Below are 27,736 nucleotides of genomic sequence, written 5' to 3'. Positions count from 1 at the left end.
TGATGCATTTGCTTTGTGTGTGTCTGTGCATGTGAGAGGGGTAGAGAGGGAGTCATGATAGCATGTCACGGGGAGTGGTTTGCATATTAATAAACAGTATATATGAGTCTTTTCCACCGGGGCCAGCACTCAGAGGGATTCCTGTGCACTGAGGAAGGGACCACGTATCACTGCACCAAAGTGAGTTCTGTTTCAGCTTTGCTTACTGCAACAGCCTAGCTCCTCTCTTTCTCTTTTCTTCTTCTAATGCTATTCTGCCCTCCCTAGGGCTGCTGTTACACACCAGCTGCATGGGGGTTAGTCTCTTCCAACTGTGCTACGTGTAGAACAAGTACTGAGAGTGTTTAATTTTTAGAGTTTTGTTTGGTTTATTCAACACACTAGTGCTACTGACATAAAGAGGGATAACCATGAGCTCTACACAGTAGCTGTAGGTGTAACTCAAGTACCCCATCTGTGTACGTTCTTTGCTACTTACAGGCATCTTTAAAGTGCCTGCTGTACTTAAGACATCTGTACAATCACATGCACTGTTAAGATCAGACTTCATAGATTATGAACTGCTTTTCTAGAGGCAAAAATATAGATCATTCGTCTGTTGTTACAGCAAGACCCATTTCTCACCAGTGCCTGATGCTATCAGTACTGAGCTGCTTTGATAATCAGGGTACATGTCAGAGAGACACTTTCCAAAAAGACAACCTCATCAGCATAGCAATTGGTGTGGGGAAGCTCCTGGCATTCTGCAGGGAGTTTTCAGTGAAAAACCATTTCAAAGCAATAGTCTATTAGACGTAAAGGCTGACTTATATACATTCACTTACATAACCAAGCTGAATCTAGGCTAATGTCAGAGGAATTAGATTTATATTAAGCAGCACCAACCAATTCCTCCAGGTCATTTTTATGTGCTGTTCTGTCCATTTTCTAAATTCCTGTCATTTGGTTCACCAACAGATTAACATATTCTTGTCCTAATTCCCACCATTATCCTATAGAGGGAAACCTCCTGAGTCTGCTTCTGCTTGCTCCATTTTTTCTTTACCAAAACACAGCGTTTTTTTGCTGTTGATTTTTGCCTTTTACTGCAAAATGGTATTCTGAGTAACTGGTCATGATTTTTACTTTTAAATTCTAGCTGCCACCATTTGCCTGTGTGCATAATCTTCCTGTGCACCTATCTGTTAAAAGCCATCTTCTATTCACTGCTCATTTCAAACTATCCAAGCAAACAAACCACAGCTATAAAGTATTTTCTCTGGACTTCTATGCTCTTTAGAACTGCTCATAAACACTGGTTCTTTCATACTCAAAAGTTGCAATAGATGCAGAGGTCTTTTGTAAGCTTACTTTTGTTTATTCTTTTGCTTTCTTTAATCCAAACAGAATCCACCTCTCCCTAAAGATGCATACATAGTGTGAATGAGTCCATGCTGCAGATGCACGCACACCCAGACACACAATTAAATCTGTTTGGGTAGAAATAAGACTGAAGCTCTCAAAATTTTAAACCAAAAATACACAAAGCAATTCTTAGACTTGTGGGTTTTGTGTACATGCAAGCAGGTTAACCAGCCACCTTCAATGCAGCACATATCTGTGCCACTGAAAAACATACTCTGCTGCTCTAGGGGTTTTCTTTTAAGACTTCTAGTTGCTGTCTGCCATACATCACCTTCTTTTAAGCAGTTAGAAAGCAGAAGTAATTGAAGACAGTGCTCACTTTCAAAATACCTTTGATCAAAATCTCACTAGCAAGTAATTACACTGCCTAGGAGCCACTGACGTATTGCTGGTGTTGGCTTAGCAAGTGGCCTCCCATGCCACTAAAAGCTTTACTTATTCACATCAGCATATATGCTGCAAATCTCAGGTGATTTTTACCCTTTTGTCAACTAGTCCAAGGAGGGGCAGGGTGAGAAGAAAAAACAAAAAGGATCTGCCAAATCCCACATATATATTTTAAAGTGCCATCATGTTGGAGAACCTCGCTTATCTGGAGCCAACCTATTAAAACTCTAATAAAATAAACTAGACCAATGAACAAGGGGAGAAAAAAAATAAAGCCAAAACCAAACAACCTTTATTTTGCACTTCTTCAAAAGTAACTAAAAACTTTGCTGGAATGACTCTGTAAAGCATGAGCATGAAGTGGGATAGGAGAGAAAACAGGGACATTCAGTGATACCAGACAGATACATCTACACTTCAGATGTGGGTAACAGGCGGCAAAGAGAGGAGAACAAAGAAAGGTATTCAGAAAAGATGGTTTGATGTTTGACAACAAGAAAGAACAAATATGGGACACCAGAGACTGGCCTCTGTAACTGTATGCCTCAGGTAAACACGCATTTTCTGTGTGTGTGCCAGTGTACTCTGGGGCAGAGTGGGAAGCCCACAGCAATGGGCACTGCCCTGCAGCCAGAGTCTGCCTAGTGTTTCCATAAGCAAAGGCAAAATGTGCTGTAAACTGGTGCTCAAAAAGTACTTTTGTCTTAAGTATGGACACATAGGTTATGGCTTTACATACCAAGCAGTCTGTACCCGTAGGTGAGGGGATCTTGGACGTTTACTACTTATGGCCAAATCTAGGCACTCCCCAGGCTTCTAGCCAGGTTGTGCTCAGGGCTGTAGGCCCACACTTTGCGGTGCTAGTACCCTCAATTCAACTGGTTATGTCTGAAGTGCACTTTAGTGAGGTCCTGGGTCTCCTCAGGCTCGCTCTGGCTGTGAAAACAACTTCAAAATACCTGAAAACACATGAGATCTGTGCCACAGCCCACTGTGCTGCTGCTGCTCCTGGGCAGAGTGGCATGCACCAGGCACCCCAGGGCAGAGTAGGAGGACATCAGGAATATGTGATGCTGGAGAACTCTGCAAAGTGAACACCACCTTGCCTTGCTCTGGTGACAGGGAACACATGTTGTGCTGAAAAACCCACCTAATTCTTTTTCTTTCATGTCTGTAATTTTGCATATTTGTGGAAAGTTGTACAGCAGACTCACAACATGCAACAGTTCAGAGCAAAGTAGTTTAGACTAACAGGGGGAAGGATTTAGTGTTTGTATTCCCCCGTGTACATACACACATGCACATGGCTGAGATGAGATAGGAAAAAAAGCTATTTTTTTTCACATCCAAGGAAAGGTGCAAGTTGGCAAAACCAGCAGCCACTTAACACCCAGCAAAGTCACTCACAGCTGCATTCTCTGCTTTGGAGGAATATTGTGAGGTGGTGCCAGTTTATCTGAAGACTACAGAGGCAGATGCAAGACATGAGTTTTATGGGAACGACTGGTGTTGTCAAGAGTTAAGATTATTTAGGCTTTTGTTCTACCACAAAATGCTTCAGGGAGTTCTTAAAACATCTATGAGAAAATAAAAGACTTAAATAGTCTCTCCTGAAATGTTATCCTAACTGCTCCTTAGTCTGCATCTTTCCTGAGATCTCTCCTTTTGCATTTTATTTACCAGTATTTCACAGGCTGAGGTGCGCAATTTATTCATTTGAAGTTCACTGCAGCTTGGGAGGCGGCACAGAACAACTGTAAAAGTTATTTACATAAAACTAAGGCCAAGTAGCTGCAAATCAAAAGACTGAGGATCAGAGAGAGAGCAAAGTCATCACAGATGCTCAGGCCCTAAATGGAAGAGCCTGGCACGCAAGGCAGACCAGCAAAGCCCTGCCTGTCACGGCCTCTCTGCCTCCTTGTCCCTGCTGACATGAAAGCTCTCCCTTGCTTATTCAGTTCAAATGACTGGGGTGGACTGCAAATGTCTGAATCCTTGTCGTTTTGACTGCAGCTGCCTGAGGGGCATTCACATGAAGAGCAGCAGCTCTGAAGTCAGCCTGAAGAAACCCAAATGACCCTGGTGTGCTTCCCACAACAGTCTTGACAGCAACCACCCATTCACTGTCCAGGCACAATGGACTCTCACCTTCAAAAACCTCTCTTGGAATAAGTCAATTTCTAATCCTCCTCTTTCGACCAGATGTGTTTTTTCCCCCTGTCTTCTCTAAGGATTTTTCTATAGCTCCGAGATAATTGCTCTCAGGTCTCCACACCCTCTTTTTTAAACCCACACATTCACAGATCGGGCTTTCAAAAGGCCCTGCTCATCCATCAGAGCTTACTCATCAGGTCACTTATCATACTCATATCATTAACACCTCTCAGTAATCCACAGCAATTTCATGAAAACCTCTTCTCATGTTAGGAGATTGATTTGCACCACAGGTTGCAAACAACTGGGTAAAGACATGCAAAATCCCACTAAAACCCCCATATACATGCTTTAAGCCATGCACATATCTAATCTTGAAAATCATGCTTAGAAGTATCAGGCCACAACCATTACATTTGAGATCTGTTATTTCAAAACTCAACCCTGCAGCAAATTGCATAAGCATTTACTTCAGATTATTTGTGTATTAAACAGAAAAGGGAATGCAGATTTTTTTCTCTTTCCTCTCCAAGGTCCAGACTGTTATCTGGCATAGAAAAGGAAGGGATCAAATTAAAATACTGATGTTCTATAACTGGGGCAAAGCAGGAAAAAGAGAACATTGTTTTTCATAAAAAGTTTATCTCAGACTGAGAGCTGACAGGAATTAGATAGAATTACTAAAGCTTTTCAATTTATTTGCTGTCAAAACACAGACTGCTTTGGAAATCTTCTGCTGGATGATTTGAAGTCTTCCATTAATCCAAACCATCTCCCCCCAAAAGGGGGGAAGAACATTTCTTATTTTCTTCAATAAAAACAGAATTAATAGAAACTTTTTTTTTTTGCAAAACAAAAGAAAAAAAAAAATCATTTTTTGTTTTCAAAGGCTGAAAATATCTCTTAAGCCTCTGATATTTTTTACTCCAAGTTAAAAGAAGGTTATGCTTGAGAAAGGGAAAATAAGCCTTTCTACTTTTTGCTGTGCAAAAGAAAGCACCATCTTGATTCTTCAATTCTGTTTCTTAATGAGAATCCCAAAGTCACCAGCTACCCTATTCAGAGACTATACCACATAACATACCTACTATATCTCTTATTTCTTACCAGGGAACTGCAAAAGTTATTTGTCTTAGTGTTACTTACATCCAGATGAACTGCTTGGACTAAGCCAGTGCCATCACCTGGCAGCCACCAACCTTCTTTAAAAGCGAGGAATCAGAAGGGTGCAACAGCAAGCACATGGCTAGTTCTTGTTGATATGGATGTATTTCTTAACATCAAACTCTTTTCTCCCCAAAAATGGCCAATAGGAGGCTATTTCTGTGTTGAATTTCAGCCCTGAAGTTAGATATAAAATCTAAACACAGAGACACTTTAGACAGAGTAACTTTTCATCCCAGAGAAAAAAATCTAATGCTCCTGCAGTAACCGATTTGATCAGCAGTCACAAGAGCTGGACCATGCCCTGCAAACAGGGCAAGGCTGCTTCCAGCAGCCCTTTTTGACATTGCTCAAGCAGGAAAAGATGACTAAGCATGCCTTTCCCAAACCTTTCTGACCGTTAGGTTAGGTTAGTTAAATAGAAAGGAAGAAATATTGGACATTGACACTTTCTGTCTTTCCTAGCTTGCCAAAACGGCAAGTTGCACAAAGTTATGGCTGTGGAAGCTTTTCTTTCACTTGTCTCCTACTATAACTATTTAAATCTTGTCTTTCACTTCCTTCCTCTGAAAACTGAAAATTTTAAACAGTGAAGTCAGGAAGACTCACTTGGACAGGGAAACGTGTGTTGTTTTGTTGTTTTTTTTAACTGAGGAAGGAGAAATCTGCTTCAACACTTGGCTTTCCAGGCATGAGTAATTCACATATCCGAGAAAGACAATAAGCAAGACAGGCAAAATGGAACTTTATATTCCTAATGTGTCTCAGGTCAAATAAGACAAAATAAGTCTCCTGGTTAAAATTTTCTCTTTGGTACTATGTAAAGTAACACAACTCTCCCCAATCCCTAAGGATCAGAATCAAAAATCCTGAGCTAATAGCCTAAGGAAAAGCTCTCCTGTAATGTGTAAAGACTCTTCTGTCTGTATATACAAATTAAAAAACAACTCCTACAGCAGCCAACTTCTTTCCCTTTCTAAAATGAGCTTCCTAATGGACTTTAACACTACCAGGCCCTATGACTGGGAGTAAGGAAGACAAGGAATAATTTTCCCTCTGAAATGCCAGTGTCCCCATTGATCTTCAGCTGATACTGGTTGTAAGACCTTCAAGCCACATAGGTGGCATGGTACCTCGAGGACATCACAGGAATAGATGAGTAAATACATGAATTGCCTCAACTTGCAGCTCCCTCTCCACCCAAGCATGATACCCAGCTCAGGCTGTTGGGTATGCATCTTTTTCAAACCTACTCAACAAATTTCCAGGCAAACTTTGCAGAAACACCTTGTATAGAAACAGCAACTGCTTTAAAAGCAGCACTAAGAACAAAAACAAAAGAAATATTCTCCAGGCTTTTCAGCTTTGGCTAGATTATTGCTTAGAGAGGGCATGAACTCTGTTTCACACTTCATAAAGCAGGATGCTTCTTGGCAGTAAGAGTATGTGAGTGGAAGATGAACTGTTATTATACATTCCATTTTCATGATTTTATAAAACAATAGTATAACATCAGCTCCAGCAACCCAAACACTCCAAACTGGTAAGACAGCTGAATCTTGTAATAAGATCCACAGAGGTATCTATTGCCCGGATCATCAGTCACTAGTCCTTGGAGGGACTTTTTCACCTTTCTCATCAGAAAAGGCCCTACAGCAAGCACTGGATTTCCACCAGGAGATCCAAAGGTCCAGCATATTCTCCTGGTTGCCAACCACAGGCCCCAAGTTTACGGATGCAGCCCAAAGCTGTATTAGCACAAGGAAAGGAAACGGAGCTCCCTCAAGGCCCACATTTTGGTCCGGCTGCAATTTAAGTGAGGATTATGACACTAGGTAGCCAAGACCTTCAGCTCCCCTTTTCAGGCAGGCTCATGGCCAAGGCAACACTGTGTCAGGTTCTAGGTGCAGTGCTTTCCATAAGTGACTCCTAAATTAATGAAGAACCCTGACATTCCATATTAAAAAAGTACACATACAGCATTATGCATCATCTCTTCCAGGCAGACAGCTCGAGTTCCAGATTTTTACGGACACACAAATGATCCCTAACCCAACCCTACTGGTCTTGCTTCCTAGAGGAAAAATTTAGGATTTTTTAAATCTTCTGTCAATGATGAAACCTTAAGGCAAGGAAACCCTTAATCTCTCACAGTGCAAGGTACAATTAAAAGGGACTTTGAATCACAGGGTCATTTGTCAGACTTTGGATGGATGTGAACAAATAGCTCAAATTAGCTGGTTTCTCCTCCTTTGCTCCCAGCTCAGGGAAAAGCTCTCTGCTGCCTGTTTCCTCAAATATTAATAACCTTATCCAAGAAAATTAAATAAAGTCCTGCCTTTTGCTTTCTTCTTCTTTTGTTTTCTGAATTCACGGACTGAGTACCTGCATCCAGGTTTCAGTGTCTGTTATTAGCCTGAGTAATATTTCCATGTATTACTTTGAAGGCTGGATTTTCCAAAGCAGAAACAAACCCTGCTCGTCTACAAAGTCCAGTTTTCATGGGACAAAGACTTGGGCTGGGAATGCAGAATTGCACACCGTCTGGCAGAAGCAGCGTGCTCCAGTTGCACTGGGCACACACCATAAACTCATCTTGAGGAAGCAAAATACAGGCAGTGCACTTGTGATTTACCCTTTAAAACAGAGCAGGGACGCATACACTGTCATCCAGTGAAAGCGAAAGTATTGCACAACTTGCAGGCACCAGGACTGTTTGCTTCTATATTGTCCTGGTGCATTCATACAGTTTCCAGTCTGCCAGTGCTTTTTCTCTTCTGCATTAGTGCTATCTGAAATTCAGCATTTTAGTTCTCAGAGAATGAGGCTGGTCCCTTCCTGGGCTCTGTTTTTTCACCCTAATCTTGCTTAAAGTTTTCAAATTGATTTGAAATTGATGAAAGTATCCTGAACGCAGCAGGTTACATAGTACCTCCGTAAAGATATGAACAGAAATGATTTGAAATCTGTTCTAAGAGGTCTGAGACACTTGTAACTTCAACCGGAATTTTGACTCATTAATGACACAGAGGGTGCCACCTTTTACACATATTTTACCTTCTCTTTTCCTTTTTGATTTTGTCACAGAGGGGCTCCAAAAGTTGAATTAAGTCACAAGATCCACTAATCTTCTGTTTAAAGGTATGTTAAAGCCAGTTAAGCTGGCTTTAAGAAAGCTGCAGAGAAAAGCTAGAAAATCAGCTAAGCAGGTCAACAACTTTAAAGTATTAAAGCTAATTTAATAGCAAATTTAGATTAGTTGAGTTCACTGCTTTGAAAGTAGTATGTCATAAAATTGGGACTATGTCATGAAATTGGGGCTGAGATTCCCACAGGTCTCCCCCCCAAAAATCCCTAAAGCACAAACTCAAAGTCTCAGAATAGATTCTTTTTTTTTCCCCTAGAAGTGACCTTTTTCAATTATTTAATGATTTTGGATGTTTTTAAAACGGATTTAATTTGTTCCTCATGATCCATTCTTTTACAAAACACACTGGGAAACAAAGTAAAAGGGCATAAAGAAAAAAACACCAACTGAATTTGAATGTTTGGCCAAAAGCTGTTCCCAACACAACCCTTTCTTTCATTTAGAAAAGTATCTGTAACTGTTTAGGAAGCGCTACTCCTGACATTTCACAATAAATACAAATAAAAAATAAAACCTACAAACATTTACAAAAACACGCTTACAATAAAGCTATAGAGACCTTTCAAATGTCAAGTATTTTTGGTAAACCCCCCGTAGGACTTTTTTGTTCACAGACAGAAAAAAAAAATCCATAAGCTTAAATGTGCATCAGCGCTGCAAATGTTTGATTACTCTTTATGGTGTATTCATTAGAAATCTGTTTAGCTTTGCTTTAAAAGTTTCAAACAATAGTTCCCACTGCTTCCTTGACAGACCAAAATATTCCACCGTCTACTACAACAGCCAAAAAGACCTCCTGATCTTCAGCCAAAATTCCCTTTTCTTTACATCATCTCACTACTCCTGATTATACATGTCTTTATATACAAAGTTCTTCCACAGTAAGAATTAGACTCTTTCAAAACACTCACCACCAGAAATGTTACACTTCACTCACCTCCAGCCCCCTGTGGATGTAGCTGTTCACTGCCTTCCTTATGCTTCTACCTTGAGACCTTTTATTTTTGTGCTTCTAAATGCCTTTCAGCTGTCAACAGCTCTCTGCTAATGAACTTCTATGGCTGTTTGTCAAAGAAGGAAAGCACACACTGTGGGTTCTGCATGTTAAAGGTCATATCCTCTCCAAATGCAAATTGAATCAGTAGTACTTGCTTGCCTCTAAAGAAAAATTAAAAGTAACAACCAAGTGGGGGTTTTTTCTCCCTTTGACTCCCAAATCATTAAGTCATGTCTAAACTGAACCTCAGATAACACATGCTTTTAAAATGCCATTCCTTGCTCTCAGATGACCAAAGTCAGAAACAGGGATGAATGGTGGGAAAAAAAAATCTGCAAACTCATCCTCTCTTCTAACATTAGCTTTGTAGACATATAATCCAAACTCATCCTGTATAAATAAAGTATAATAATACATAGTTTTATCATACAATAAAACATAAATAGCAATAAATCTGGGCACCGAATTTGAAAATGGAATAACAAAGTTTCGCCGCTTAGCTAAAACTTGCTTGAAAAATTTGGAATTGCAAAAATTCTCTCTTTAGAGATAGGAAGAGTTACACTTGTAATCTGCAAACTGTTTACCAAGCAATACACAGACTGGTGGCTAATACATCTAGAAAAAAATCACATCCTAATGTAACTAATTTTGCCTGTGGCTTCCCTTTTTTATATGGTGCAAAGGAATGCACTTGCTTGACTTTAAAGAAAAAGGAAAAATAATAATTGTAGTGATGTCCTTGTTTTGAAGTATCTGTAGATCTCTCCATGGGTAGTTTAGTTCTGCTTCTCTGCTGGGCTATCAGCTGTGAAAAATCTCCATTTACTAATCTCCTCTGACCCTGCTGTGTGTGGTAGGGGAACAGGTAACTTTCATTCTGAATTAAGCAGCCTCCAGTGTATTCATTTGCTGTAGATATTTCTTTTTTTGCCTTTGCCACTCTGAGGATGGGAAGTTGATGTTTTGACTTTTGGGGAGTAAGTGGCAAAGGCAGTTTGCTCTTGTCAGCAAGAGTTAAGTGCAAACTTTTTCAGTTTCTGAACAAAAAGCCTCTCCCTCTAAAGTGAAAGCTGATGATATATCTGCCCTCAAGCATATGTTTTCAAAGGCAAGATGACTAAATAGGGGGTTGTTTCTATTGCAAGGTTACGTAGTAGCACTTACTCATCAAAAAAGTTCCCTTTCTTTCCTGGAGCTGATGATCTGTGTTGCGTGCTTTATTACTAACACTCTGAATCTGATGGATATAAAAAGATGGTAAACGACATGCAAGGTCTACTTTAAGACCAAAAGGAGACAGGGTTGTGCTTTCAGTGAGGAGGTGGATGGTTGTTTTAGTTTCCTTTAGACAGTACATTTACATCTCAGCTGAGCTCATAGATCTCCCTAGTTAAGGTGCTCTGTGTGCAGAGTTTAAAAGTCTACTTTGATTTAAAGAAGACATAGCTGTTTATCTTTCCTGCATCATTGTTATTGTACAATCAAACTCATTAACATTTTCTTTTGTTGCTTGTTACACCAAGAGCCAAATAGAGCTTTCCTGTTAGATGAGTCCTAACTAGAACTATAGGGGAAAAAAATCATATGAAAACCTAGCAAAGTCATTTCAGGTTTTCTTTTGGCTTCTATACAAGAAACTGAGAATTTGATGACCATTTCTCCAAAGCAACCATGCTGACTGCTTTTCAAATCAATTTTCTCTTCTAAAATAACTTGGGCTGATTGCCTATGCAACTAGGGTAATAGTTAATGAGAAAATTCACAACAGTTTGGCAATTCCTATGATTTGGTCTTGGATGAAGATCTCTGTAAGCAATAGAGGCTGAACAAAGCAGGCTTGAGCAAAATTGCTACTCAAGACAACAGCTATTTTCTGTTAATTGTGATTTCAGATTTGCTCTCTGAAAAACTTTATAAAAATGGCCCAAATTTGGAGTCACAAGAAAAATAAAAGAAAACTGAAAGTTCTTAATATGTTAAAAAATTCAAACCATCTTTCTGGAGATACACAAGGAGGAACTGCAGGTTTAACTGCCATTGTCCACGTCCGAATATTGTGGTTGACAAATGCAGAACAAAAAGGTGTGACTAACGCAATGATTGCAAAGCACAACACATGATGTCTTCCTGTAATATGTCCTTTGCATTGTACAAGCATGTGTCTCAAAAACAAGCATACGGTGCACTTTTGCAAATAGGAATTGAGTTACTCATTTCTAAAACAACATGGTGCCTTCCTTTCTAGGGATCCAGCATGCCTCAGTACAAGCTGACATACTTCAATCTGCGAGGACGAGCAGAAATCAGCCGCTACCTGTTTGCTTACTCAGGCAAGAAGTATGAAGACCACAGGATAGAAGCAGCAGACTGGCCCAAAATCAAACCAAGTAAGTAGCATGACATCTTATGCCCAAAGCACAAATGCTGTCAAAAAGCATAGCAAATGAAGAGGTTCTTATATGTTTCATGAGCAGAAATACATGTAATTCCTTTCTTTAATTAATTATATGGGCATTTTATTGTCTACACAGACAAATGTCATTTCTGATGCTCCCACACAAGTCCAGATCCAAATCTTTAGACAATCAGCTGTCAACCGGCTGGGCTTTTACTGCTTATCAATTCAGTTCAGCTTTGTCTGTCTAAAGCTAACCAGATGCACGCTAATTTTCTCAGCTACTTAGGAGGATTTGTTCTGAAATAACACACTGAAGCCTGCACCTTGGTTTTTGGAAATAAGTGCCAAGGACACCCCTTTGCAACCAGAAAGGTCTTCAGAGAGAGGAAGTGATGATAGAAAACAAAGAAAGAAGTCAATACAGCGAAGAGAAAACAAAGGGTCAAAAGAGGTGCTAGAAAACAATTGTTCCTAAGAACAAGCCCTACCAGACCTTCTGAGAGTACTTCTGCATGCTGCTATACCCCATTCATTTCATGTTTTTTAGCCAAAGTAACCTCTCCCCAGCTATTAAAGCTATTTGTTATTTCTGTTCATTAAATGAGCCTCAGTTCAAATTAAGCAGATTGAGTTTGGAGACTGAGAATATGAAAACAGAGCTATCTGTGCCTTAATTTCATGGATTTGACCTGTATTTTACTAACAGGCTGTGACTTTTCACATCCAGAATGAAGATCCTTTAGTTTGAGGAAAAGACACAAGTAATGCACAAGGTGATTTCTGTTAATCAAGCATTGTGTCTTGATAGGTTTTCACATTGTTTAATAAGCCCACCCAGTGGGCTACCAAATTCTTGTAGGGTGCAGTTAAATTTGGTCTTTTCCCATAATGTTCACAGTGACCTGAATGACAAATACTCAAGCACCTCTGCTCTCCAGGTGGCAGCTGAAGCCGCCCATGATGCCAAATCTGGAAAGCACTGGCTCACAATCCACAGAGAGGAGTGTAAATGAAGCAGTGAAAACAGGGTATTATTTTTCAATGAGGGATGACTGACTTCAGAAAACTCTTCTTTGTAAGAGCTTAAGCCTGTTGACCATGTGGTATAGCTTATTACTCTCCCACTGCAGTTCTCAGGGAAGCAGGGTAGAAACTAAAAGTGAGATCAAGAATTCACTTGTGAAAGTGAGCTAAGGGGAGCTCTACATAGACCTTATTCATACTTAACTATTCACACATATACACACAGAAATTTAGATTCTGAACCAAGGTTCAGATAATATTAGCAAAGTACAATTCTATGTGGAGTTTTACATACTGATTTTTAAGTAAGACAAATTAAAAAGGCAAAGCATACATAGTCACTTAAAGGCTACAGAGGCATTAATATCCCAGGACAAGATGTTCTAACAGCAGATCTGTCAGACAAGGAGAAGGTATTGCATCTCTCTTTTGAATATTGATGTCCCTAACATCTGAGCCAGTGCAAAAACACTTCCTATGTTCTCACATCATAAACCTCCCAGTGAAGCTTTGTATGTACAGCACTTTTCACTACAGAGTATAGCTAGGAAAATGCTGGGAGCAGAGGCACCCTAGAAATACTAAGACACACAGTTTGTAGATGTATATGCTGCATTAATGAGTGTTGGATAAGTCATTTAACCCTTGGGGTCTTTGTTCCTCTTTCTGTGGAGTGAACAGCTTGTTAGCAGGTTTACCAAGGGTTAAGTGAGATTTTTCATTTTCTCTGCATAATGGCCTTTCACAGGGGCTGATCCCGAGGTGAAATGCCAAAGCAGATAAGGAGTTTCGTAAATTGTGGGAGCTGCTGCTCTCAGGTTTGTGAAATCATCTGTGCAAAATTTATGTTGGCCTAAGAGTTCTTTGAATTTCAGGCTTTTGTAGACTCCCAGGCAGTCAGTGGATGGGAACTGGAATGTATTCTACTAATTGACCTGGAAAATATACACCTACAAAGAAATAGCTGGATGCATGCCTGAAAATGCTGTTACATCTCATACCAGGATGCTAATTTCTGTTTCTGGAAGGCTCTCTGAATTCTAGCTCAAGCACTAATGTAATGGTAGCATTTGCCACCAGTGGCATCCGCACTGCAGACAGCATGCAAGTTAAGAGGTTCCTCAACTAAAACAAGAGTAAAGATATCTTGTTTGCATGATTAACAACGTAATGCTGCTAAGGAAATCGCCTGGAGATCAACTAACTGACGACTGTCTCCTCCTTTGTGAAGCAATCATTAGTCATGGTATTTCCAGACAAAGTAATCTCCCATAGGAAAATCATTCAGCAAAAGTCTGAATAAAGGTAGCAATAGGGCTTCCTAGTAAACAGCCTTACACTGTACAAGACAAGCAACAGACACTTCCCTAGTTTAAGATACCTAAACATTGACTCGCCAGTCTATGACTCAACACAAGAAATGGTTACCTCCTAGCTAGGGACTAGGCTGTATAGGGTTTGTGTCTTAATACCACAACAATATTGCATGCAGCAGAGATGAACCATGCCCTGTAAAGGAAACAAACCACTTGCATTCCCTACTACCCTGAATTGTCAAAATGTGCTTCAGCGGCTGAAAAGGAAAAAGCCAGTCCTCAGGAAAGCAGATAGCAGGACCCTTGCCAAACAAAACCTTAAATTACTGTTGTGTTCGACGGCAGATATGAAATGAGGGAATCTACCCAAGCCATTGCACATACCAGAAGCATAGTTCACTCTGCTGAGAGATCTTCTATACTACTAGCATTCATATTCTGCATTCAGATCTTTTTTGAAGATCAGGCTTTTTTTCCCCATTTTTGCCTGGACTGGGTTTACTTCAGACAGAAAAGGAGTAAAGTAGCAGATTCCAGCCAGTCTTATTTTGGTGGAAACAAAAAGGTGTTTAGCCATGATAAGGGGAATTACAGCTGTATTTGATGTAGAGGCAGCTAATGTAATAACAGTTTGGTACACCACTTATTTTGCAACCCTCAAAAATAATTAAACATTGGTCCAAATAATTAAACTAATTACATAATTATATATTGAAGTGAGAGCAAGAAATATCTGACAGATTGCTATGCACATGTGCATACACCATGTTTGCATTTACACACTTGACTATGAAAGATCTAAACCCAGTTCTGACTTTAGACTCTGCAAGTACAATGTAATGTCCCTCTATTTTATAACTTCAAATATGATGAAAAAGGATAAAATAAAAATTACTTATGGCAGAAGTCTGGACAAGGAGAGCTTTTCATGTTTTATGAGATACTAAGGGAACAAACCAGAGAATTCAAATTTGCCTAAGTATATGAGGAGTCAGGTCTCTGCACAGAGGGTAGGTTTGCTTCATTGATTTTCACAAACTAAAGTAAGGCTTTGCAACAAATATCACCTCCCAGCCAAATCATCATACCATATGAACCAGAAAATAAATGTATCACATAACATCGATAAATAAAGTAGAAATCAGAGTTGCAGCTGCTGAAAGTTTAATTTTGACCTAGACAGAAGAGTGCGATATGTTTTGTTGTTTGTTTTGGCTTTTTCTTGTATTTGTTCCTCATGATCCAATTAAATATGAATGAAAAGGAAAAGCAGTTACTGATAATTTTCAAGGCAAAAGGAGAACTTGTTTAGGCAGAGACATCATAGCAAGAAAAGCATGGCTGTGACATTTCTTTTCCCTTATCTTTGACCCACTTTGACTACTGCATCCATCTAAGCAAAACCATTAATTCTTCAGGTTTTGGGGAACAGTTAAATGCTTACACACAGACTGCTTAGCATCAAGGTTGTGGATGGTTTCAGTAGAGGCAGGAGGCAGTATGGGAAAGGATGGGTCAGCTTGAGGGAAACAGGGGAACCTAAACTCACTTCTGGAAGCAAAGCTGAGTCAGAACAAGTGTGCGGAGGAAAGAACGGAGATGAGAAGAAGAAGAAGAATGAAGTTGAGTGGAAAAGGAAGAAAGAGCCAAGGGAAGGAGAAAACTAAAATTGTACCTGCATAGGGGCTCCTCACTGGCTAGGGGAGGACAGCAGGGAGAAGCATAGCACAGCACCAAGTGCTAGTTTCTTCACGCCAGCAGCCCACCAGCTTAGCTACCAGGCTAGGACAAAACTATGCACAGCTGTGTTGTGTTTCCCCTCCCTGTCCCTGAAGAATAAACTGGCCCACATGAGCACCATCCACTGAGTCATGCCCAGGAGGATGAGCAAGGAGCTCATAGCCAAAGGGAAGGCCTGAACAACACTAGTGAGAACCTATAGGCATGCCAGGATGGGAACAATTATCAGAGCCCTTAGGGACTTAATGGGATGGAGGCAATTTACACAGGTGTCCTTGCTTTTAACGTACATTGGGCCTAATCTCCCCTGCTCAGCATCCAGCAGACCATATAAACATCACAGTTTTATTCACAAAAGCCAACCAAAACTAAAGTAGCTTAAAAAGGAATTAATCCAAATCCTGAACACCTCACAGGTCCTTCAATGGGTCCTTCCTAAAATGAGAAGAGAAACTGCAAATTGGTCCGATGACTTATGCTCACTCTCTGTGTCAATGTTTTCTTCATGGACAGTGTAAAACCTGTGCAGATTTCATGCCAGCATTCAATGTTAAAACCAATGAATAACCAAGATAACAGGAAAAGTAAGAGTTTGCTCATGAAGTTCAATTTGAAGGAGATAACTAACTTTTTTGGATAACTAACTTTAGTTATCCAAACAGCATTCTTGTTAAAAACCCTGTTCCTCTCTTCAGTGAGTTTTCAATCTAAATCTGGAAATCAACATGCATTTGTAGCACCTTCTAGTTCAGAGGAGCAGCAAAGCAATAAGAAACTGAAAGGGAAAGGTCACGTATTTCGTGCATGCCTGAGAAATGATGCTGTTTGTACGATGACAGCAAGATTTTTCTAGTTTTCCTTAAAATACATTTGCTCAAGTGGGAGTCAGAAACTCTGCAAGACAACATTGTTTTGAAAAGCATGGAAATGACATCCATATGGATACACAAGGCTATAAACTGACACAAGCACAAAGCAGCCCTCTAACCGACCAAGATTAAAGGAAAACTAGCCAAGTGACATGCATGTCCTTCCAATCTGCACTACTCTGACTTAACTGTTCATTCATGATTGCTTTCTGATACATGTTGTTTCATGACTTGCCCCCACAACCTCATTCTCCCCAGTTGAGATCCCTCTCACATTCCAGTTTCGTGTGGCACTTCTTTCACTTGCTTGCCTAAAGCAGGAGCCTGGCAGGAAGGAACCTGTATGCTTTGCTCATCTGGAGTCACGCAATCTGTCTCTTTTGTCAAAACCATGTAAAAATTAGCAGTTCTGATACAATGCCTATACACATGGCACATTTGGCCATGCCCAGAGGTTTTTTGAACATATGCTATCAATGAACAGAGCTGGGGTGAAAAGCACCACAGGAGACTCAAAGCAAGCCACAGAAGCCTATATCGATGAGTTTAAGGGTAACACAGCTCAAACTTATGTACAGACAGATGGTTTTCTGTTGTGCACAAGGAGCCCTTGTGTAGATGGCTGTGGATTTTGTCACACTTCAAGAAATGGGCTACAGGCAAGGTGTCTACAGGTCACATTGAGGTAGTTTGTTAAACCCTGACCTTGCCTCCAGCAATCAAACTGCACCCATCCATCCTGAAGGCTCTTCGCATCCTGCCTTAGGATGAACTGTGTGATACAAATCCACCCTCCTCCACTTGGCAAAGGAAGTCTCAAGTTTTCATAGGGAATCAATTAATCTTCTGGTTTTGCTATGAATTTATCAATATAGGATGTTGTTCTTTTGGATGAGGCCTTGGGTGACATGGTTTAGTGTGAGGTGTCCCTGCCCACGGCAGGGGGTTGGAACTAGATGACCTTAAGGTCCTTTCCAAGTCTAGCTATTCTATGGTTCTATGAGTTACAAGAGCAAAGAGATACTTCACTGCAGGTTACTAAAACCTTTGGTCTTGATACATGAAGTTTGGATAATAAAGCTTCAAAGGCAAAGAGATTTCTCCCCTTCCCTATCTTTTCCAGACTGAAAATTCAGCTTTATAAGCCATTATATCTTTTTGCCCAAGAGAGAAGAGATGTACTATAAATATTTTCTGCTCCTAGACTGTTCTTTGATATTTGCTTCAGCTGTAAAGCAGGCTGGGTATCTGCTGTGCTTTCTGGTATGCAAGAACAGCACACCCTGAACCCAAGAAGAAACAATGATTTTTACAATGACCTGCACAGCACAAGTGTGCATAAGCACTAGCTTATGTTCAAATCAAATTTTTTCCTCCTTTTCTTTATAAGAAAAAAATCAAATGGCATTCTGAACACACAAGAAAGGAAGCAAGATCTCCCATTTACCATTTCTTATGCTTAAGATAATCCATTGTTTAGTAATGATGGCTATAGATATGCTGCCTCTTAGCAAAAAAAAAAACCCCAAGCTTCATTATAAATCAAAGCATAATGCCTTTTGGACATTTAAGTCACATGGGACAATGTGCAATAAAATACGCTCTCATTTATTAATCCTATACTTGCATTAAGAATCATGCAAGTATATGAATATTTGTAATGCACACAAAGCAAAGCTCTATTTGTATTTTTAACTGTAAATTCAGTTTCTTTTCCAGGAAAGAGTAACAAGATCTTAATGAAAGTAGCTCAGCACTGAGGAAGAAGCATTTTGTAGGCACTACTCAAGTTTCCAAGGAATGAGTAGCAATTCTCTTTAATTCTGTCAACTACTAGGAAAAAAAAAGTGAATCCAGAAATGGTCAGATTCCTGAGAAACAGAATATGAGAGTTTACAACCACTCTGCAACCCAGCTGCCTTTCACACCTTAATCCATATTCCTCAACTGTCAAGAAGATGCCTCCCTCCTTTTGCTGTAAAGGTTTCTTAAGAAGTAATATATCTATACAAATAAACCATCTTTCATTTTCCTTGTTGCAACTGATAAAGTGAAACATCAGAGTTGTGGCTTTTAGATTTTCCCCTGTATGTAAACACAGCAGAAATGTTCTATTCAGTTTCTAGATGAAGCAACCATAGTTTCCCAAGCATCAATCGTCATTTAGACAGTTATTGCCACAGAGGCTGGCTTAGTCACTGGCTTAGTTGACCTAGCCAAAGCTGCATCAGTCTGTGGCACTCCTACGGGGGCCTCTGAAAAGGCTGGTTAACTCTGTCAGGGGCAGCTGCTATTGCTCCCGAGCTGCATGCACTTTTGCTGTTACCTCTTGTCAGACACTGGTATACAGCCCCGTGTGGTCTGGGGATCTGATGGTGGCTGTAGGCTGCCATGCTGGAACCTCCAGCAGCCATGCACGCTCTCATCCCCTCTACTCACACTTGCTTGAAAGATGTGCTGGTACCCTGCATAACCAAATGTTCCGTCACAGCTCTGTGGCTTTGGAGGCAGTGATGCTCAGGGCACTCTGCACCATTAATCCACAGCACAGAACCAAGGCTCTTCTCATTTTCACAACCAGAAAGCTTTTCAGTTTAGCCTTCAGCAATGCATCATTTTCTCTCTGGATTCTCAGTGAAGCAATACATGGACTTACCAGGGCCTTGCTACTCGCTAGATAATAAACATATGAAGTCTTCTGTGCAACATGTCTATTATCATTTCAATAACAAGTAGCAGTACACATTTTCTCCCGGGGTACAGCAGCTAACGCTCCTTGAGCTCACTTGCTTCTTCTAGTCATCAGTATCAAAATTTAATCTTCACAGTGTGCTAAACTTAAGAGGGATAAAAGGTACCCTGAGTAGTGTGTTCAGATGCAAGGGGAAAAAAATTGCACAAAGAAGACCTGGATGTCTTATGCAGCTGCCAAATTCATTTTGCAGATACAGATTAGACATCTAAGATTTTGTAACTGATGTGATTCACACACAGCATGCTAAATGACAGAGCCACGTGGCACTGTTCATCATTGATTAAGTCAGCTTTCTAAACACAACACAAATACATGAGGCTTCATTATTTATTACCTTTCATTAAGAACTAAAAACCACTCAGGGAGTAGAAGTGTCATTCCATCTGTCCCATAAGACAACACCAAGTTCTCTTGGAAAGTGCTTTGCAAGTTTCCAATGGTCAACATGCTCATTTTTCTGCTACTGTCCTTTTACAGTCTTAAGATGAGCATACATAAAGTAATCCAGATGAAAACCAGGTACAAAGCATTAGGCTGTGACCAGCACTTGCAGTCACATACTTGGAATTTATGAAATAACATTCCTTGAAATGCAGAGATTTAAAGTTCCTCTGGTAAGCAGCACCAGGGTCCCATGAGCGATTTCACTGCCCTAAACACTACAGCTCTTCCTAGCTTAAGCTTTGCTCTCATGTTCCAGCCCCATTTGGTATCATGCCAGCAGCTTCTCCGTAGTGTAGCAAAACAGCAGTCCAAGTTTTCATGTACATTATGCTACTAAATTAATAACTGAAAAGTATGATTGATTTCTTATCTCAAACTCTCTTACAGATATCCATGATCTTAACAGCTATCCATGACAGCCGCTTAGTTTGTCTCCCCCTAATCTTGAAATATGGAGGCTTCTTCTCTATGAGGCTTCTCCCCCATGACTTCCCCATCCAAGCCAAGTCAATTAAATTTGAGTATCTTAACATTTGTGGTTCAGTATGGAGGATGTGTTTGTCTCTTGGTGATGACTGTCAAGTGAAATGTCACAATGTAAGTGTTAAAATACAGATAACTTCTCTGAATGACTGCTGCTGAATTTAAAACAAGTGTAAATGAAAAAGCACCTCTGTAGTCTTTACCCAGTCTTCATACCCCATCTGGATCATGCAAATCTTCAGTAGTACTTTGCTTAACCTTAGCAGTCACTCTCCTGGGGAGGAAAAAGCAGGGAAGTGAAGGAAAAACCAAGATTCTACTGAAAAGTTTCCCTGAACAAAGAATTTTGGATATGTAGGGGCACATTCAGCCTTTACAGCACAAGCCTAGGAAATAGGAAACACAGTACTTGGTTTTTACTCTATAGCTGCCTTCTTACAGTGTAATCTGATTATATCTTCAACCTTAGTTCTTTTCAGTCCATGCATTTCCATACAGAAATACTGTTAAGTGCTATAACAGGGCTTAAGTGGTAGAAGTGCAGCTATTACAGACTTCCACCATTAAAGGCTGTGATTTAACTTTTGGTTGTTTTTTCCTTTTTGCTTTCTCCTCCAAGCTATCCCATTCGGCAAAATCCCCATTCTGGAAGTAGACGGAGTTACCATTCACCAGAGCCTGGCCATAGCAAGATACCTTGCCAGAGAATCAGGTAACACATTTGACTATTTTCTTGCTCTGTTTTGCACCCACCTTTAAAGCCTCAGGAAAAATACACTCACAAAAGCAAAAACAAAACCAACAGCTTGGCAAGCTCAACCAAGTAGAAGTCAACACCAATGTGGCAATAATGGTACTAGGGCTTTTCCCAGGCACAAACAGCTAATAGTTATCAGATTGTTGTTGCATCTTTAGTTTGTCAGCACCAAATGCTAACCACAGAAAAGCAACATATCACATAGGATGCTTTTAGAGGTGCCACTCAAAGAGTGATGGTTTTAAAAAGCACTGTGTGGTAGCATGCCCATATTCAATGGCCTTCCTTACCATTATTTGATGCCAATTTTGCTCACTGGGTTGGGGCTGCTGTTGTAATCCTGATGAGACCTCGGGCTACATCCCCTCGCAGTTCCAAGGTCAGAAAGAAGAAGTAGAGCAAGGCACATTGTTAGGATGCTGTGTGACAGAGTTTGAAGTCACTCAAAGGTCATGCAGAAAGTAAAAAAACAGACAAGGTTCAAAGTAACAATCCATATTGTGAAATGCTGTGCTGTTCAGAATCAAACTCAGGTAGCTCAGCTCCGTATCTGCACTGTGTGTAAAGTGCCTACAGAAGAACTCAGAAATCCCCCTTAGGTATGATTGAGTTTCCTCTGCATATAATACCTGGGGTGTGGGCTTACTCCTCCAGACAATGAGTTTTATTCATGTGTCACTGAACAACACAAAGCAGGAACCTGTGGCTTCCCTGAGGCTTTTGGGCAGTTTCCCCTGAAGTTAAACTTTGAGCTGCCAGGCTAACCAGAGAGTGCAGGAGGAGGAGGTTTGGAAGCATTAGAGATGATCACAGTCAGCAGACAGAGCACTCTGAAGCAGATTTAGGCAGCAATTCTGAGCTGGCAGAGAGATTAGATCGGATGGTGACATCACTTGTATCTTTAAATACTTACATGTTAGGGAAGTACTCGACTGGGTAGATAAGGTGATATAAGACTTACTAATGCAAGTAACCGAAGAGAGTAGTCAGGGCTTGCTTTAGGTCAGCAAGCTGTCATTCAAAACCATCTGCAAAACTGGCCTGGCTGAAGGCAGATGTGTTCATGGTGTGCTGAACGTCAGCAAACTGCTGACTGGGGCTGGGAAGTGAGTACTATCCTACTTTTTCATACTCTGAGCAAAGAGACACAACCCACCTATCAAAATATCCCACATTTTGCAATTAAGGAAACAAGCAGAAGTGCACAGAGTTATTCTTCAGGGCACAGCCAGCCTGCAATGCTGTGCTCCTGCTGGTTTCCTCCATCCCTGATACAATCTACCACTTGCAAGAGAAGAGAATGATGAACATCCACATGGTAATAGAAATGGATGGGAAAGCCTGTCTTCCACTCATGCTGCCTTCTTCCCTACCTCCTGGCAGGATGCTGATCTGGACCTGTGCTCTTTTTTCAGTCTGATTTCTGACTTAGGCATTCCCCTTATGTTTCAACAGCCACAAAACCCAGGGTTCTGGAGCACATTCAGACCACTCTAGTCTGACAGTGTTGGTCACACTGTCAGCTATGGCAAGACAAAGAGCATGCATGGAAAGGGCAAGAAGTCTCTTCAGCTTCATAGTCAAACTTGCTAGTCCTGCCATTAAGTCTGCGTACATGTCACCAATGCCTTAAAATTAAGAAATATCATTTTTCAGTGCCCATCAACAACAACTCTTTACTGAAGGCTCATGGGATTTGATGCCCCAAAGGGGAAGCACACTTCTCACCTTCAAGAGCATATTGTTTCAATACAGGAGATGACTTGGAAAAGGATGGGTATATGGTTTATGGGAAACACAGAGCTTCCAAGTGAGTCTTAGAGAAGAGGAGAAAGATGACCTGCATGTGCACAGAGGTAAAAGCATGAGCACAGGTCTGTGAAAAGAGAGTGCGGGAGAAAAGTAGCAGCATTAAGAGGACTGTAGGCAAGCCACAGGAAAAGGGAGGAAACCAGATTTATAAACAAGACAAAGTCAGGCTAAGCTGTCTGATCACAAGGAAGTGATCAAAAGCAAGCAGGGTGTAACAAGAAGATTCTAAATGGGGCTGAATCAGCAGGAGAGAGGGAAAGGGAAGCGGACTTTCACAGAAGCAGGAAATTGTATTGACCAAGAGGGAAAGACCATGAGATGGAGAAGGACATTGAAAGCTGGGACAGGGAAAGATTAACAGAAAGGAATTAGTGCTAAGCCTCACTGAACGTGCTGGCATAATTGAAGGCAGAGAAGATGAAGAAGCAGGAGTCCGGCTAGGGGTTCAGGTGATGAAAACTCACTACCATGGAAGGCTGTATGAGGCTGGAGGGGGGAAAAGAGCAAGGGTAGATGAGATTCCATCTGGAAGCAAGGGGTCAGATGCATGTTGTTAGCATCAAATGGCCTCTAGAGAGCATATATATATATGGAAATGTTCACAAAGAAGAGAGTTTACCTTTGAGGTATCAGAAATTCCTGTTGATGCTGCCGCCAACCTCCCTTCATATGCTTGCTTCCCACAGGTCTGGCAGGTCAGACACCTGTGGAACAGGCACTTGCTGATGCCATTGTGGACACCATTGATGATTTCATGACACTGTTCCCTTGGGCAGAGAAAAACCAGGACGTGAGAGTAAGACAATCACTAGCTTAAACAAAAATAACACATAGGGCATGACTCCATACCTGACCATCTCCTCTGGAGACACTGCATGTGTCAACCACTGCATCCATCACCTCATCTCATCAAAGCAGAGCTGGAGGAGCTCTGTATTTCTTCCTTAAGGATAATCCAGCCAAGGCCTTCTGCTCCCTCCCACTTCTCCTTCAGATTTTTTTCCACCTTTGGTGGAAATGAGGCCATCAAGGGTGCCATATGTGCATACATCAAACTGCACTTCAAAGGGGAAAGACCGGATACAACCCCAGCCAACACCATGCAATACCTGTATCATGTTGCAGACAGACTACGATTGAATATTTCTCTTTCTGCTAACTCAAGAAGATTACAGCCCCAGCCCATCTTCTTTCTGTGCTTCTGCACCTTGATTTCTTATGGAATTTTAATAAGTATCAGTCTTCAATAATATCAGCTGCCAGGGACAAATGCTTTTCAATTACGAGCAATGGGTACTGCTAAAGAGGGGAGGTACCACTTCCCTCACTGTAGCTGCAGCCTTGCTTGTCAGACCCCTGTGGTCCCTCATTGGTCCTATGCAGTACCTCTGCATATACTGAGACCAGGCTAACATGCTGCCACAGCTGCTTCAACACACAGTTACAGGCAAGTCCTACAGCATTTGGGGTTGTTTTTTGACATCAGTCCAGTTTCTCTCACTACAGCCCCAGTGAAAGCATGCAGACCAGCTGCTGGGGGAAGAGGATGATGGGTGAGTTAACTCCTGCATTACAATGGCTCTGACCTGAGCAGATTACTTGACCCTTTTAGGAAAGCATAACAATAGGTCCCATCATTTGCTGTGGGTGCAGCTGCATTCCATTTCTTCAAAGTTAAGGGTAGATTTAGGTTAGATATTAGAGAAAAATTCTTCGCTATAAGGGTGCTGAGGTGCTGGCACAGGTTGCCCGGAGAAGCTGTGGCTGCCCCATCCCTGGCAGTGTTCAAGGCCAGGTTGGACGGGGCTTTGAGCAGCCTGCTCTAGTGGAATGTGACCCTGCCCATGGCAGAGGGTTCTAACTGGATGAGTTTTAAGGTCCCTTCTAAACCAAACCATTCTGTGATTTCAGAAGCCACAAAATGTTGCCGCAAACCAATAATAAATAATGAAACAATATGAAGTGCTATGAAATCTTGCAGGTGAAAATGTGAGAGTATTCAGAGGGTTTAGTGTTCAAAAATAAGAAATGCTTAATTTCCTAGTGCTTTCCTGAAGTTTCCTAATATGGGGAGAGGAGCCTGACTCATGATTTTTAATCATTTAGGAACAACCACACTATTGCTAACGTGCTAGTGTAGAAGCAGCCCTATTGCTACTCCTTTACAGGGAAACTCCCATTGTAACCCTTGCGTGTGTCCCAGCTCACGGTGAAGCAGTTCTCCAAAATAATGACCCAGACCATGTCACCACTGGCTAATTTAAAAGAGGAGAGAGTTCTCATGAAGCCCTTATATGCCTGTATGCACGTATGCATGCAAGTGTTTCCGGACCGAGGAAGATCAAGAAGCTTACTTGCTGGGAGCTGATTTTCCCCGATGTTAGCTGTTCTCCCTCTTTCCTCCCGGATCCACTGCTACCACCTTGTGGTAGAAGTCCCGTCTTATAAAGACTGATAGAAGTAATTTACACACACGAGTCAGAAAAACTCTCCAGGACAAGTGTTTACGGAACACACATCCCTCAGAGAAAGATGAAAGAATGCATTATGCTACCCGGCCAGCAGAAAAGAGAAAACCAAGCAAGGTAAAGGGGGCAGAGGTGGATGCTGCCTGTGGAAGCTCCCTTGGTGCCAGAGACAGAGTTTCCCTTCACCTACACCCCTCATACAAAACTATAGCTGGCCCTGCAATAGCGTTGTTATGCCTTACTGGAGAGCTCCAGGGTTGAAACAAGAGGTCCTGCCACTCTAGAAGATGGATCCTGGTCCTGTCCCCGTCACTGTCACTGGTTGACTGCATACTTCTGTAGCTGGGAGAGGTCATTATCATCATGATCACGCCTGAGGCAAGTGACACTTCACACTAGACCATGTCACCCAAGGCTCTGTCCAATCTGGCCTTGAACGCTGCCAGGGATGGTGCATTTACTAGAAGTACTAGCATTAAAATTACCAGTAGAATTTACTGGGATTAACCAGTTTCCCTCTCTAAAAGAAACAGCTAACCTTTTAAATTAGCCTTAAAACTTCCTGCTGTGAGGAACAGCTAACAGAGAAACACCACCATACACAACCTCATGCTTCATCCATTAACATAGAAGTAATAAGGTCCATACCCTTCAGTGCAGACTTCAGCCTTTAAAAACATATTTTAACCATCTCAAATCTCATTGCTGTGAAGATAAAAAAAGCAGAATAACCTGCTAACAGCAAAGTCCAAAGATAAACCCAGCAAAAGCTCAAAACCCAGGTTCTACATCTCACATGAGAATGGCTGATAACTGACCAGCATCTGACAGCACACAAAGACTGAGCTTAAGGGATTCTGGAAATCTGAGACCCTGTGCACTAGAAAGCATAGCATCCAAGAGTCCCCAAAAAGACCATGAGACATTGAGAGTCTGTTTTATAGATGGATTCTTCCCATATCTATGGCAGGGCTCCCATCTTGATGCAGCTGGGTGGCTGTTAGCATAGGTAAATGAGGAGCATCAGACCACACCTTGTGTCTCAGCATCCAGGAGCTCTCAGCTGTGCAATAAAGGAGCAATTGAGGCTTAAGTCATGGCTCAAGTGAGCCACAAATGCTGTGTTTTGGGCATCTAAGCCACTTCATGGGCAATTACTTCAGCTTTCCTAAGTTCTACAGTGCCCCATTGCATGTATCCAAGTGTATCCTCTGTATTTCTTTACTTACCTTAAATAATTGCAGTTTGCTGTATTAATCCTGACTTGGATGTTAACACATTCCTTCTTCCAAAGAGAACTGGCCATCCTCCGAAGTTTGGGTCAGACCAAACAATTTCATTGACCCCCTTTTCAGGTGTCAGCTTTCTTTTTGACAAGTAAGAAACCCCAAAAATTCAATTTTGTGGACTGCTATCCTTCTGCATTGTTGTGCATCTTTGTGTTTTGTTCATCCCCCAGAAACAAGCATTTGATAATATCCTCACGAACAAAGCACCCGAGTTACTGAAAGACTTGGATACTTTCTTAGGGAATAACACCTGGCTGGTAGGGAAGTCTGTAAGTATAGTTTTCATTTCTCTATTCCAATCAGGTTGCCAGAAAAATAAATGCATTGACTATTGTTGTATGTCTGGGTTTCAAGCCAGCCCATGAAACAATTCTCCTCACTCTTGTAACTCTTTGCTATTACCATCAGTCACTCAATTGCAAAGTGAAAACTGTTTTCTGTACTATTAGAGAAGTGAGGCAAACCAGGACTAGGATCTGCATTTTCTAAACCAGTTTAGAAGTATGTTGACAAAAAACATTATAAATATTTTGGTACTAGTCAAAACAGATGGGAGTTTAGAACCTCACTTACAATCATTGACCAGTTTATAGGACAATATGGAAATAACTCTGTGAAAATGTAAACCACTTTTTTACCCAAAACTGCTCAGAAACTAATCAAAACACTTCCCTGCAGCACAGTTTCAGCAAGGAAGATTAATATTGCAATGCAAGTAGTATTCGTAACAAGGGCTTTATTCAACCACTTTTTACTTAAATCAAGCTTTGCACTACAACCTAATTACACATTCTATAATCATAGGCTTAAAAAAGCCCTTACACAAACCAGCTCAGTCCATGTTTCATTTTTGCAGTTTACTGATACTGTCAGTAGCAGTTACATCTTTTGAGATTACCAACTAAAATTACTGCTTTCTCTCCTGTTTCCACCAGGTAACATGGGCAGATTTCTACTGGGATGTGTGCAGTACGACACTTCTGTCCTGCAAACCTGACCTGGCAGACAACTACCCCAGGCTGCTGGCTCTCAGGGACAGAGTGCAAGCACTTCCAGCCATTGCAGCCTGGATCCAGAAAAGGCCCAACTATAATGTAGATTAGCTTTTTAGACTGGAAAATACAA

The 27,736-nt window shown here is 41.1% G+C and overlaps 1 protein-coding gene across 1 annotated transcript; it reads left to right on the top strand.

Moving 5' to 3' along the window:
- Positions 1–127: 127 nt before the first annotated feature.
- On the top strand, positions 128–27,714 carry LOC117438839 (hematopoietic prostaglandin D synthase-like). The gene is made up of 6 exons (XM_034074224.1): positions 128–180; positions 11,503–11,644; positions 20,905–20,997; positions 23,541–23,650; positions 26,782–26,880; positions 27,547–27,714. The coding sequence occupies exons 2-6, from the start codon at positions 11,512–11,514 to the stop codon at positions 27,712–27,714; spliced, it is 603 nt and encodes a 200-aa protein (XP_033930115.1). The 5' UTR covers positions 128–180; positions 11,503–11,511.
- Positions 27,715–27,736: the final 22 nt, after the last annotated feature.

Source organism: Melopsittacus undulatus, unplaced genomic scaffold (assembly GCF_012275295.1).
Source record: "Melopsittacus undulatus isolate bMelUnd1 unplaced genomic scaffold, bMelUnd1.mat.Z mat_scaffold_697_arrow_ctg1, whole genome shotgun sequence".
In the NCBI taxonomy this organism is placed as follows: domain Eukaryota; kingdom Metazoa; phylum Chordata; class Aves; order Psittaciformes; family Psittaculidae; genus Melopsittacus; species Melopsittacus undulatus.
Note: the sequence above shows the minus strand (reverse complement) of the source record. Positions and strands in the feature narration are given on the sequence as shown.

What these genes read in the sequence shown, in the direction of transcription:
- LOC117438839 (XM_034074224.1), top strand. Translation starts at nt 11,512, where the DNA reads ATGCCTCAGTACAAGCTGACATACTTCAATCTGCGAGGACGAGCAGAA. An exon ending in CTGGCCCAAAATCAAACCAA is followed by an intron (nt 11,645 to 20,904) that starts GTAAGTAGCATG and finishes TTCTCCTCCAAG; the next exon opens with CTATCCCATTCGGCAAAATC. An exon ending in AGAAAAACCAGGACGTGAGA is followed by an intron (nt 23,651 to 26,781) that starts GTAAGACAATCA and finishes TTCATCCCCCAG; the next exon opens with AAACAAGCATTTGATAATAT.